Source organism: Paramormyrops kingsleyae, chromosome 3, assembly GCF_048594095.1.
Source record: "Paramormyrops kingsleyae isolate MSU_618 chromosome 3, PKINGS_0.4, whole genome shotgun sequence".
NCBI lineage: Eukaryota > Metazoa > Chordata > Actinopteri > Osteoglossiformes > Mormyridae > Paramormyrops > Paramormyrops kingsleyae.
This window is the reverse complement of record NC_132799.1, coordinates 8,518,088-8,531,691: the sequence shown is the minus strand read 5'-3', so window position 1 is coordinate 8,531,691 and position 13,604 is coordinate 8,518,088. Positions and strand designations below refer to the sequence as shown.

The 13,604-nt window shown below is 45.6% G+C and overlaps 1 protein-coding gene across 1 annotated transcript in view; it reads left to right on the top strand.

Moving 5' to 3' along the window:
• The window catches only part of LOC111859666 (potassium voltage-gated channel subfamily KQT member 5-like), a 66,893-nt gene extending 54,769 nt beyond the window's left edge, over nt 1–12,124 (top strand). The window contains exons 9-14 of the mRNA XM_023842561.2: nt 2,940–3,160; nt 4,228–4,336; nt 4,896–5,027; nt 5,991–6,104; nt 7,261–7,387; nt 8,436–12,124. Coding sequence (XP_023698329.1) covers nt 2,940–3,160; nt 4,228–4,336; nt 4,896–5,027; nt 5,991–6,104; nt 7,261–7,387; nt 8,436–9,344 — 1,612 coding nt within the window. The 3' untranslated portion in view covers nt 9,345–12,124. The remainder of the gene's footprint in view (nt 1–2,939; nt 3,161–4,227; nt 4,337–4,895; nt 5,028–5,990; nt 6,105–7,260; nt 7,388–8,435) is intronic.
• Nucleotides 12,125–13,604: the final 1,480 nt, after the last annotated feature.

Here is a 13,604-nt window from a genome sequence, read left to right as displayed (position 1 = left end):
TGCTGTAAGTTCGCTAAGGGCTGCTTTATTTAAACCACCTCTTGCCTGCAGAGGGCTGCTCTCATTACATGGCCCTTCTCTGGTAATAAGCATCACGCGGCCTTTTATATTTCCTCTTAGTTCCATAAATCAGGCTTTTGTTAAGTGCAGGAAGAATGGAAACAGTGTATGTGTTAAAGGCAGAGGTAGGAGCAGTAGTTCTACCTGCAGCAAGGAACAGGTGGGGAATCTGCATCTTCTGGAAAAGTGGTGGATGTCGGTCATCCCCCGAGGCCTGAATCGCTTCTTCTGCTTCGGCCTTACGGTGTGCCAACATCGTCGAAACCAGTGATGTCAGGGAATTGCACTCAGATTAGCCAGACACTAAGCAGAATGCTTAGAAGGGTTAGGGCTAGGGTTAGGGTTAGGGTTAGGGTTAGCATGAATCTGCATGATTCGTAAAGTATATGAAAGTATATGAGAAGAAGGAAAGTGGTCATATGATTGATGACTTTCTGTACCATCAACAGCTACAGAGAGGTGGACCGGTAGCAGATCTGTACCCCCTCGATAGATCTACAACAGTTGGTACAGTAGGTGTAGATCTATATGTCATTAGTGAGAAATAGTAAAGTCTTTATGCCCTTTGTAGAAATAACGGGGAGGATCCAGGCTAGATCTTTCTGTCCTTGGTAGGTATAATGGAGAGGTAGTTCTGTGCGTCCCAAATAGATGTTTTAGCGTGTGTCTGAAGCAGGTCTGTGTGCCCTCAGTAGTAATGGCAAAATGGACCTGGAATATGTTTTGTTATTTTTTCCACTATCATGTCAAACAATGAGTCCAGACGAGGGCAAACAAGGGTGAACCAGGCCAGATTTATCTGCTTTCACGCCGGTTTAACTTAGAAGTATTAGCTAAATTAAAAATAGTCCAGCTAGTCCATTCTCTGGGGAGATCTTAGACAAAAAGCACCAGATTTCTAAATGACAAATAGTGCAATGCATCTCATTATAGGGGATAGGAATAATGAGAGAAGTTCATTGCAAGCTCAAAATTCTTAGCGAAGATGAACAGAGATAAATGTGAGAGAATGATATGTGGTTATAGAATATTCACTCAAAACTGTTGGGTGCAGAAGACATTTTATACATAGCAGTATTCCACGATAAGACTTTCATTGATGTTGTGATGTCACACTATTCAACCAATGACAGAATGATACAGTTTAACGTCATCTCAGGCCCCGAGCTTGGTACGGCCTGACGCCTCATGCTCTGTCACGGCGTGTCAAGCAGAGATGGTGACGGAGAAGCAAACCTGGCGCAGACTGACAGTTCAAAAATGACTTTCGGTAGCGGGCCTGTGCCATCGTCCCCATCGGGAAATTAATGAGTCTTCTAATTCCAGTTACAATTCTTTGCTACTTTGCCAAGAGTTTTATGCAAGTCATTTTTCAATTAGTGAGCGATTTTCGTCCTGTGTCTAGCTATGAAATTTCCCTACCTGAACAAGAGGTCTGTGTCCATTATAGCAACGTTGGCTGCTTGTCGGTGGAGTCTGTCGCTTTTAAACATGCCAGCTGAAACCCCGATGCTTGTTTGCATGTTAGTCGCTGGGGAGAATGGACGGCGTTTGTGGCAGCGCGTGCGCCTGGGTCCTGTCCACATTATTGCCCTCTTGGGTGCCTCTGGACGATATCGCTGTATATCAGACTACCAAAATACATTACCGGTGAACTGCTAAGCAAAACATAATCATGTAAATGGATGAATCATCCTGTAATGTTGTTTTAAAATGACTGATGTCCAATTATTTTAGGCTGCAATGGTGTGATGTGTTGTTTATGCAACTCCAGTTGAAAAGGGAAGGGATTTTTTTTTTGCCTTTTTTCCCCCCTCCTGTTGCCTCTGCTGCCCCCTGCTGGTGTAATAATGAATGATTATTTGTCTCCCCTTGGACCCTAGTAAGAGCCTTAGTAATAAGCAGAGACTCTTCAGGAAGTATACGTCACGGAAACATAGGTACCCAGCTTGGTCACATGATCTTTGGGAATGCTAATTAAATCTAGGTGCATGAGCAATGACAGAAAAATTCCTCTCTGTCGCCCCTCCTCCTCACCTCTACCTCCCCCCACCCTTACTTTTGAAAATCCATTTAATTTGGTGGATTTTCTTTGATTTGGAGTCTACTTTCCCATTGGCCCATGCTATCTGCTCCCTGATTGGTCGTACCAGGACAGTCACGCAAATGTTCTCCCACTCCTGCATTACTCACCACCACTCCTACACGCATGTGCACAGTATAAGTTCTATTGTTCATATGCTCTAACACTGTGAATGCCTCGTCCAATCAGGTGTTAGAATGCTGGCTCCTCCCATTTCATCACCCTGATAATGACTTTGAGTCGACATGCTTCAGTCAGCAGTACAACTGTCCGAAGGTCCTGCTGATTAATGCGTTGAGTTTAATGACTCCTCCTGCTGCATGACCCCTGCATGACCCCGTTCCCCCCTCCCCGACTCTTCCCCCCCTTCAGCTGCTGCCATCCTGTGTTCCATCACCCTGGCGATGGACCCTCATACTGGAAAGTCTCTTCATGGCCCCGGCCCCTCCCTACTTGGGCATCTTGCGGCAATGCATGCTGGGTAGCTTAGCGTATTTCAAAGGTGGTGCCTGTTCGACCCACCCTCAGCTCACACTGCTCACTCCATGTCAGTCTCAGCCAGTCCTTCTAGAAACGTCTTTATATTATGCGACACTTATATTTCGCAAGATTGGGTTCCCTAACTGCCTGATGGAGGTATCTGAAAAGATAAACATGCTGGTGGTATTACAAGCATGTGTCTCTTGACGGGGTGAGCATGCCAGGTTTAGCTGTGCACGCCTGAGTTCTGTGCTTGCGTTTTGGGAGCCGGTCAGCATTCGCTAAGTAGTAATTCCTGTGCGTCCTTTCAACGCAGCCAGAAGTTGAGCTTCAAGGAGCGCGTGCGGATGGCCAGCCCCCGCGGGCACAGCATCAGGAGTCGCCAGGCCTCAGCTAGCGACCGGCGCTCCCCCGGACCCGAGGTGGCCCTGGAGGGGGGCAGTCCAGCCAAAGTGCAGAAGAGTTGGAGCTTCAACGACCGCACCAGGTTCCGCCCCTCGCTCCGCCTCAAGAGCCAACCGCGCGCCGCCTCTGAGGGTGAGACGACTCCCTATTGGCCGGCTGAATAAGCGCTGACTCATGTGGTGGATATCAGAAGAGAAATACAGGTTTTTATAAAAATGTAACCCAGGTTAACCGCAGAAAAAAAAGGAATATCACAAATTCCTTCAACATCCAAGATAAAAACCTGCTCTTTAATCTAATCGTAAGAACTGAAGAAAAAACTTTTACTGGCAAGCTTATGAAATGTGTGTTTCAAGAAGGTAAACATTTATTCTGGGATACAAAAGAGAACATTTAAGGAAATATGCATTTGAGGTTCAAAAGAGCCCCCCCCCGGTTCAGGTAATTTGGACCAATCACGTAGTCCGTGTATTCCCTAGATGAGTGGCATTTTACAGTGTGATTAGAATGGACGCCCACGTGCACAGTCCTACAAATTATGGCTCTAAAAGCAGCACTGGAACTGCGGTGAGACACAGCGTGAGTCTGGCGTCTAGATACATGGGGTTCTCCTGATGGTCCGGGGGACAGCACAAATGAGCTTCCTGTAACTGTGCATGACACCGGGGTCCTGAATCGCTTGGGGCGGTTGACGGTGATCGCCTCTCCTTCCTGTAAATAATCACGAGTTATCGTGTCACGGGTGACGTTCCCGGGTCGGACGTGCCCTGTGCGATTGCGCTTTCGGCCGCTGTTATATCCCAGCTCTCTGCGTTCTGAATGTTTACAGGTGGGTCGCCCCAGGTGTAATGATGACTAATGACGGTTAATGGCGCTTAATGGCGGTCAATGACGGTTAATGGCGTAATGAGCAGTAATGAGGCTTGTTATAGGGGTAGAGCGCGTATTTGTGAAGATGACGAGGGTGAGATGAGAGGATGGCGTCCATGACTGGCTTTACTCAAAAATAGTTTCACCACGGCCAAGTATTTATCCAGTTGTTTTTGTTTTTGCACGTGTTTGTTTGCATACAGATTCACCTGTTTGCACGGATGCCAGCAGCAGTAGCAGATTGGTACGAGCAGCATAGTAATGTGATGCCTCCCTCCCTCTTTTTCTCTCTCTTTTTCTCTCCCTCTCTCTCTCTGTCTCTGCACCAGCGGATGCCAGCCAGGGCACTGATGATGCCTTTGATGACAAGGTGTGCCAATGCGACATGTCGGTAGTGGACTTGACACCGCCCCTCAAGTCTGTAATCAGGGCTGTCAGGTGAGAGAATGAGGGCGGGGTTTAAGTAGAAATGGGGTGTGGCCTGTTGGATAGTGGGTGTGGCTTATAAGTGGGTGTGACCTAATCGGGAGTTTCTGTGCCTATACCTACAGTATTACAAACACTTGCTTGATCTGTAATATGTATATTTAATCTATGCCTTGTTCCTTTTCCGGAATTCTAAGCGGCTGTTCTCCAAGTTGCATTTCAGTCAAGCTGGCCACATTTTAGTTGGTACTGCCCTCTAATGGCCAGATTGGTGAGCTGCAACTTAGTGTCATTTAGAAGCCAGGCAATAATATCTGTTTCCAGTTTATTTTCAAGTATTCTGTCATAATGTTAATATGTTGATTGTGTTGTTCATGTGCGCGGCCAGCACTTTTCTCCTGATTGGCTTAAACAGATGCATGTGTAACTTTATTTTATACTCTCATAAACTTAACACGTAACCAGCTGGATAGCTAATGCTTCGCTGCTCAAATGCGACACAGCAGCCCTCTAGACCATACGTTTTGCCCCCAGAATACCCATTAAGGAGCTTACCTGTTCATCCCTGCAGGATCATGAAGTTCTATGTGGCAAAAAAGAAGTTCAAGGAGACGCTGCGGCCGTACGACGTGAAGGACGTGATCGAGCAGTACTCCGCGGGACACCTCGACATGCTCTGCCGCATCAAGAGCCTGCAGACACGGTGAGGTGCACAGCTAGCATGCAGCAGATATGCGGCCAAGGGTGACCCTAACCCTAACCCTAACCCTAACCCTAACCTTGTTTTTGGTGGCTCCTTCCCAATGGAGTGCAAGACGTTGAGGGTTTGTACGACAGATACACTGACACACTGCACAGGAAACACACGTGCTGGTGTGATTTAAAGGAGACAAGCAGTAATCTCGTTTGGAAAGAGGTCAAAGGCCCAAAACCCAGCAAACATGTATTTCTAGATCCAGGGTTGGCTCTAACTTTTCAGGGGCCCTAGGCATTGTTTTACTTGGCAGTCCCCCCATACCAAGAAAACTGATGACCATTTCACTTCCTCCACATTGCAGGTAATTCAGAGGCCTAGACAACAGCCTATTGTGGGTATAGCTAGAGTCGGCATTGTCTGGATCCAACCAAACCTTTTCCAGAATTGATGAATCTGGGAAATGTAGACCAAAGCAACAAAGTCTTTTCTGGGTATTGTTATGAGTTTGAATGAATATCAATAGCAATTAATTAATACTGCAGAGAAATTGGACACGGCGGTTTTACAGAAGAGCAGCCAACACGCAGCAGTTGGTGGAAATGCAGCTGGTACGGATAGAGGGGCAGCGCGCTCCGATACTGCGATACTGAGACTCACACCGCAGAATCAGTCATGTGTGGAAATCCTGGCGCCAAACGGTCCCAGTATCAAGGCGCAGACATACTTGGCTGGAATATCGCCAGTATTTTAGGCAGATTTCCAGGTTCCTGGAATAATAGTTTCTAAGTAACCAACTATTAAAAATGTGAACTGAGGTGGCATTGATCTGGCCCTGTGAGTGTCACTTCTGCCTGTCACTGACTTGTCTGTGCATCTGTGTGCTCACTGACTGCTACACATACCAGCAACAGACCACATAAATCCCAGTGTCCTTGCGGCTAATCTGTACATCTGCCCTCTCTCATGCAGGCTGGACATCATTGTAGGTCCGGAGCAGACCCTGGGAAGCAAAGCCAAGACCTTTTCCTCCCCTTCTTTGCACTTGTACTACAACCAGCACAGGAGGAAGTCCTCCGCACTGGGGTCAGCCCCGCCCCCAAGCCTAGCCCAAACCCCGCCCCCTCCACTTTACTTACAGAGAGGGCAGGGTCTGTGGCCTCACAACCGTATGCACCCAGGGGTCAAAAGCTCTGTAGACTGATAAGTAGTGATGGTGAATTAGAGGCATTGAAACCATAGTGAGTGGGATGATTGTGTGGTCAGTCGCTGTCTGTTTTAAACCACTTTCCACTGTTTACTATATTGGTCCCCACTGAGGTACACCAGACAGTAGCAATCCCACCTACTGTGGGATATGAAGACCTCATTTCTCCCATTACTACCCAGAATCCACCTGGAAACCTTTCCCTGTAAAACACAAGTGCAACGTTCATCTGTGTCATTTTGACAATTCCACGGCCAGAGTGGCTAATCTCTACAGTCTTTTAGAGACACTTTTGAGATCAATGGAGCTTGGCTTGAGGTCTTGGGCTATTGACTCCTGGAAGGCTTTTGATTAGCTTGTAAATGTGATCCAGAGCATTAAAAACATTTTCGGCTCGTTCGAACAGTCTCTTCTTGTTTTGACAGAGTGCTCCTTCTCTGACCATACTAAGACTGGGATGTCTGTTTCTCTTGCATGGGTTTTTTTGGGGACGTCTAGCATGTAAATTGTTGTCTGCAACTGTATAATCCTTTTCTGACTCCAGTTTTCCCTAATTTTCTGCATATCTTGAAATGAATAACCTCCTTTCTTAACCATGCTGGATCTGAACAATGGTACTATAAGACACTTCTATTTTACTTCATGAGCATTTGTTGCATAAAGTTTCTTATAAGTTCACTTTAATAAAGATAAAGAGTTGGCAGAACTTGTAGGCATTGTAATTAAATGTGATTAGTATTACTGGAGTTTAAATCCAACAGTCTGCACATGTCTATATTGTGTTTTCGCTTATAAATCTTTTTCGGAATGACATGCAGTGTGTAGTTCTGTGTGCACACTCTGGTGTGGTCTAACTCCCCTGCTTTCTGGGCTAGTCTTGACCATGGTGGACTTTTTCCTGTCTGTCTGTGGGGGTGGAGGGGGGCCTGTAACAGTGACATCTTGGATGGACGGCTGATCACTCCCCCCCCCCCCCCCCCACACCCCCCACCTTCTCATCCTCGTGTCTGACAGCCGTCGCCGTGTGTGTTCCAGGGTGGACCAGATTCTAGGGAAGGGCCACATTCAGGCAGACAAGCGGAGCAGGGAGAAGGTCCACTCGGAGAGCGACGCCTTCGATCACATGAGCATGCTGGGCCGGGTGTGTAAGGTGGAGCGCCAGGTGAGTCCGCTGTTTCCCCATCTCAGCTCAGGGTTCCTTTTTCAGGCCACAGCCCCCAAAATAACATCCAGTTACAATGGAATTTACAATGGTCATGTACACTGTTTTGGGAACCCCTGTATTAGGTAAACCCCCCAGGCAGGACTGCTGTAATGCACAGCCTGACCCAAGGGTGTAGGTTTGGTTTGAACAATGCAAGGGACTCAATCAGCCCCAATCCCCCTCCCCCTTAAACACACAATATTGGTAGGGACAAGTCCCAACACCATCAATAGCCAAATATACGCCCTTGGCCTGTCCAGGAACCTCTGCTAAAAAGGGGCCTCCATTAATCTTGTTTAATAAAATTTTAAACCCCCTACCCCCAGTTAGCAACTTTTACCATCACAACTTGCCCTACAGCTATGGGGTGGGGGGGAGTCTGACCATGATGATGCGCCTGGTAATGGTTATGATTCCTGCATGATTTCATGTGTTAAATCTGCTTTAATACGTGTCAGTGAAGCGCTGGCAGGTTAAAGCAGCATTTTGAAGCTAATTGAGCCATGGATTGTAGATGTGAGGAAGAATGGGAAAGAAAAATTATTTAAGTGTCTTCAAATGGACATTTTTTTCAGCAGGAAAATAGCCCACAACACGGGGCTCAGACTGCTTTGGAATCTTTGCACGACCATGACAATTAATGCAGCTTAATGTAGCCGACCTCCTTAGCCAATGGAGCTCAATCCAGCAGAGCATCTGTGGGATGAGATGGAACAAGTGCTTTGGAGTAGAGATCAACTAGTAGTCAGCTTATTGTAGTTAACAGGGGTCAGCATTCCTTTGAAATGCTTTAAAAGCCTTGTTGAGTCCAGTTCCTAAGGCATTACTCTGAGTATAAAAGCATTAAGGTGTTCCTATTGCAGTACACAATCATTACAAATCACTTAAAGAGTAAATAGTCGTGTTACTTTTTAACATACTTTATGATAATGAACAAGCATTCTACCTTGTGTTTTTCTTTTCCTTTATGAACCTCATTAACATCACATGCTTGATTGGTCTCCAGGTCCAGTCCATTGAGACCAAGCTGGACTCCCTGTTGGACATTTACCGGCAGGTTCTCCGCAAGGGTTCCTCCTCGGGGCTGCCCCTGTTCCACCTGGAGCAGACGTCCGACTACCAGAGCTCCACCCTCAGCAAGGACACCTCCTGCACCACCAGCAGCAGCACCAGCGTGCCCCGGGGGCTGCAGCTGGTTCTGCCCACGAACGAGCTCTGCCTTAACCTCAGCACCTCCCCATGTGGAGCTCTCACCTCCTCCTCCTTCAGCCCCTCTCCCCTGCCTCCCGAGAGCAGCACCACCGGCTCTCCCACACCTGTCCTTTCACCCAACAGCCTCGCTACGACTCCATTCTCCGACCTGCCCAAGCCTCGTCCTCACCACCCTTCCTCACCGTCCACTCTCCAGCTGCCTCCCCCCAATGCTCTCTCCCCCCACAGCTCATGCGCAGTGGACCCCACAGACGCAGAGGGCGACCAAGGCGGGTTGCAGCTGAGGAACAAGCCTAGTGCCAAGGAGGATGGGTCTTGGAGGAGGCACACCAGCCTGGAGATGGGCCCCTTGGTTGCGTTGTCCCCTGGCCCTGTGGACCGCAGCCTGGGGAAGTCTCTTTCGGTCCAGAACTTCCTAGGTGTGGATGTAGAATGCTGCTCCAAACCATCCTCATCCTACAGCAACAGAGACTTCAATATGAGCCCCCACAACAGCCAGGGTCTGCCCACCAGCGAGTGGGAGAAGGTGGAGCTGATCATCAGCGACCAGGACGTGAACATGCTCGGGGAGAGCTCGGACTTCCTGGCACAAAGGACCACGGATTCCGCCTCCCCACCTGAGCCACTGGGGGTCAAAAAAACACCTTCGGCTCTGGGCCTGGCTGTCGACACCCACAGCATTTCCCACGTGCGGCTAAAATAGAGTCACCATAGCAGTTTGCATTTTTTAATGCCGGGGGGGGGGTGCTTTTCTCTTTCCGTTTTGCTCTGAGATAGTTTAAAAATCCCTGTAATTCATTAATTATTGACCACCCACCACTGCATGGACTAATCCTTCCTCTAGGGGGCAACGAAGGGACAGACCCGAGACACCTGACAGGAGCTGGGGCGTCAGCCCTGCATGAGCACTGCATGTTTACAGCTCGGCGGCGCATTGCATCACTTACCAGCCTGTTCAGCTTGTTTCCTGACACTGGGTCCCCAGCTTTGCATGAGTCTAAGGAATGACATAATGCATCAGGGGCAGGTCACGGCTCGACTGTGGAAACTAGGCTGTAAGACACTGCTTATCTCCTTTTCACCACCAGGAGGAGCTATAGCTCCTTCCCATTTGCCCCCCCCCCCCCCCCCCAGCTTAATTAAATTCTAATTAAGTTCTTAATTATGTCTTAATGCATTGGTTGGCAGTTATATGCTGGAAATGAGTAGAAGGAAAGGTAGCCCAGCAGGATGGTGCAGGGGTGGGGTCACAGAGGTAACGGCCCCAGATGAAAGCTGATTGGCCCCCAGAGTGACCACTCCCCTGTCACTCAATGATTCAAAACATATCATTGGCTAATGATCATGTTGGCTCCCACCCTAAAAAATCCTAGAATTTCCCCAGGGATTATGTTATATAGAGGAAAATGTCTTCAGTGGCATGTTCTAGATCCAGTAGAAGTGAGCACCAGGAGGGTTACTGTCACGTTCAATTCTACATTTTTTCTTGGTCTGGAATCGCCCATCAGTCACATGTGTTGTCAGTTGTCATCGACTCTATGGGTTGCACCGAGTGACATGGCAGACATAGGGTGCAATTTGCTGGATTCCCAGGGCAGAACCACAGCAGGTATCACCACTGGATGGAAGAAGGAAATGAACACAGCTCCAAACACTGGCTGCCAGATTCTGTGGCCTCTGGGCCTTGCTGACTGGGGAGCCGCTGGAGAGGCCCAACTTTTTATTTTGTTTGTTTTTTTACCCAAACCAATCCTTTAAATTGCTTGCTCATTACAACCATTATGATATTTTAGATTATTGATAAATTATAACGTGCATTTAAAGATTCAAGCTTTTGCACGACATCTAGGTAAAACTGCATTATGGGGATTTTGGAGAATATAAGCATGAAATCCATGAGGTGAATGGTGAGGAATATGCGGTGGAAATGAAAATCACCTTATGCAGGAAATAGTCGAACACTCCTGTACAAAAATAGCCGAAGTTCCAAAGCGAGCTATAAGGAAATGAGCCAAGATCACAGAGTGAATTTAAGACCCCCATCCTAGGATTGATATTCTCTGTGTGGGTCTGTAGACATTTTCCCACAGCCTTGAGACGCCCAGGGCTGTTACTACTGGGCAAATGGTTCATACATAAACACTGCTAAGGAGCAATCGAGTCACAGAACATAACTGGCACCGTCTCACTGGGAAGGGAACGGACCAGAACATCACGGGTAACAGCCTCATTAGTGCCTCCTAGGGATATATCGGGCAACTGTCGTCATCGGCCTGTGGTGAGCGATGTGCCACGTGACTGACCATTGCTTGATAGGTTATTGAAGGGGCACATGTTCCGATGACCTCAAAATTGTTTGCATGCACAAAGGGTATGGGAGCGATCCAGACAGTGACCTACAAGAGACAATTGGAGATGATTAATGACAGCTGAAAATAGTGGAGAACACGAGAACATGTGAGAATGCGTGATCAGAAGGCTGTCGCTTCCAAAAGCACACATCCTATTGAATGTAGTTTCATTATTTATTTGTTCCCACAATTCACATAAAAAATGGTACAGTACATGAGCCAGAAACGTCACACTTGTTCCCAAAAAACAGCTATAGGAATATAAACGATTGTTTTGTATTATTTATTACATCTTTTTTGTTAATAACAAAACACTGTAGTCTTAAATGTTTTTTAACTGAACTGGGCTGAGTTAGATTCCATAATTTACTGCTGACATGAATCTTTTTTGTAGATGATGCATTCTGATATTGGAATATTTGCTGTATGATCTCCTAATACAGTATGTGTGACACAGTTCTGCGTGCTGTCAAAGCCAACGGCTGTAAGTTAACCCCTCAAAGTGAGAGAAACTGACGCGGTACCTGGAAGCACAATTATTGATTTGGAGCGACCTGCGGGCGAGCGGTCATTGACCTTAATAATACACCATGGCGGTAAAAAGGAATGTACCTGTACAGTATATGGCCATATACTCAGCGCAGTCAACTCCAAGGAATAAAAATCAGCAGATAGATCATGGAATCCTTTAAAGGGATATATTGCTTTAAGGCTTTGCCTGCCAATTAAAATTATAAAAGTATACAAACTATATACAGTTTATACTTTTTTATTTTTCCCGTTTTTGTAGTAAATGCTTGAAGGTGCCTTTCATGCAAAATATTAACAGTATGTTATTTTTTTCCACGGCTATGTGCTAGCTTTAAATTATGGGGATAGTTTTGTAGGTTCCTAATGTTATGTATACTTTTAGAAAATCTAAAATCTTCTAAATAACAATCAACATGTTTTTTTCACATGTACAATAATTTATTTCACAAAATTGGCTTTAATGGGAATGGGAACTTTTTACTTTTTTGTTTAATGTAATTTATTTTAAGGAGGTACGGGCACGTACAAGGTACATTGAGTATGTGATATTGTCATTAATTTTCGCCATGATACTTTAATAAATCGAAAAATTTAAACAGAATGTGTACATGATGTTATTTATTAATCTAGCGTCGATTTTCTGTAGGTCTGTTTTAAGTATTTAAGCTAAATATAGTAAATACGGATTTCACTTTCCTTAGACACAGACGATATAATTTCGGATGTTGGTATAAACATTTGCATTGCATATGCAAATATACTAATCATATATCATTTGGCCGTTACTGTTAACTGGATGCAAAATGTTCGTTCATTAAAAAAATAAATAAATAAACTCTGAGAAGATACCACGCCTCGCCTTCTGGGGAAGGCTTCCTTAAATCATAATTGATCATTTACTTGGGTTTGTCACTCCAGGATCTGAGTCAAACGTAGATTTGAGACGCGCGTGCGGAAGGCGTTGAAAACTAAATAGTTTTAACTAAATAGTTTAAAAAACTAAATTAAAAAATTATTTAAACTGAAATTTAACTAAACGCAAGCCAAATACAAATTAAGTATATGTACAGTTCCTCTAAGCGGCTTCGCCTGTGTCAATATACAGACAATTAAAGGCGCCTTTACACAGCATGCGCATGCGCAACTCAAATCCACGTTCGACAGATTCTGTAGTGACCGGGGTAACTTCAGCCAGAAGTCATGATTGTTCAGTAGGAATGTTCCTTACCCAAACCCTTATTGAACAATCATTACTTCTAGCTTAAGATAACCCAGCTAACTGAGAAATCCAGCTTCGTGGTACTCCCCCGCGAAGTAATTACAGAGAGAAAAAACAGAGAGACTTGCAATGTATAAAAAGGCGTAAATCCCGGGGGGGCAGGGGGTCAGGACCCACCCCCCTTCATGAGAGTTGCCCCCCAATGTTTTATTTTAAACCTGTGTCATTTTAAATTTTAAAGTAATAATATGCACTGAAAGCACTTTGTGCAAATTATAAATGCAAAACAATGCATTGCGAAAAAAATCGCCGAAACCTCACACTGGTTTGGTCCAATACCTGCTATATCCTCGATCCCGTAGCGCAAGTGTACAAGTGCTATCACACAGTGCGAGTGTCCCTGGTTCAGTGGTGGATGAAAGTCACGTAGGTGGATTACTTACCACCAATAAGTAGCTGCTTTGTAACTATTCACTTAAAACAGCGGATGTGTCAAACATGTTTTTTACTTCTGCTACTCAGTAGAATAGCACATATTTGCAGATTTGTATCTAAATTCTTGCGTACTTTGTCATTGGAAACAAAACTTAGCAAGCATTGCAGTTTTAATGATTATTCCTTTTCAAGATTATCAAAGTAGGCCTATGTATTTTATAAATCAGTTTAAAATTTAATTTTGCGTGAGCTCTACATGTGCTTTCCGATTGTTTTCATCCATTTAACAAAATCACATCGTGGTATTTAAATTTTTCAAATATCGTGTAGCCCTAATATATTATGGCATTTTTTTTTGTTCTATTTCTGGTCATGCCATCCAGATCATCTTCTGGTTCTTCCCATCGGATCGCAGTTAAAGCTTGGG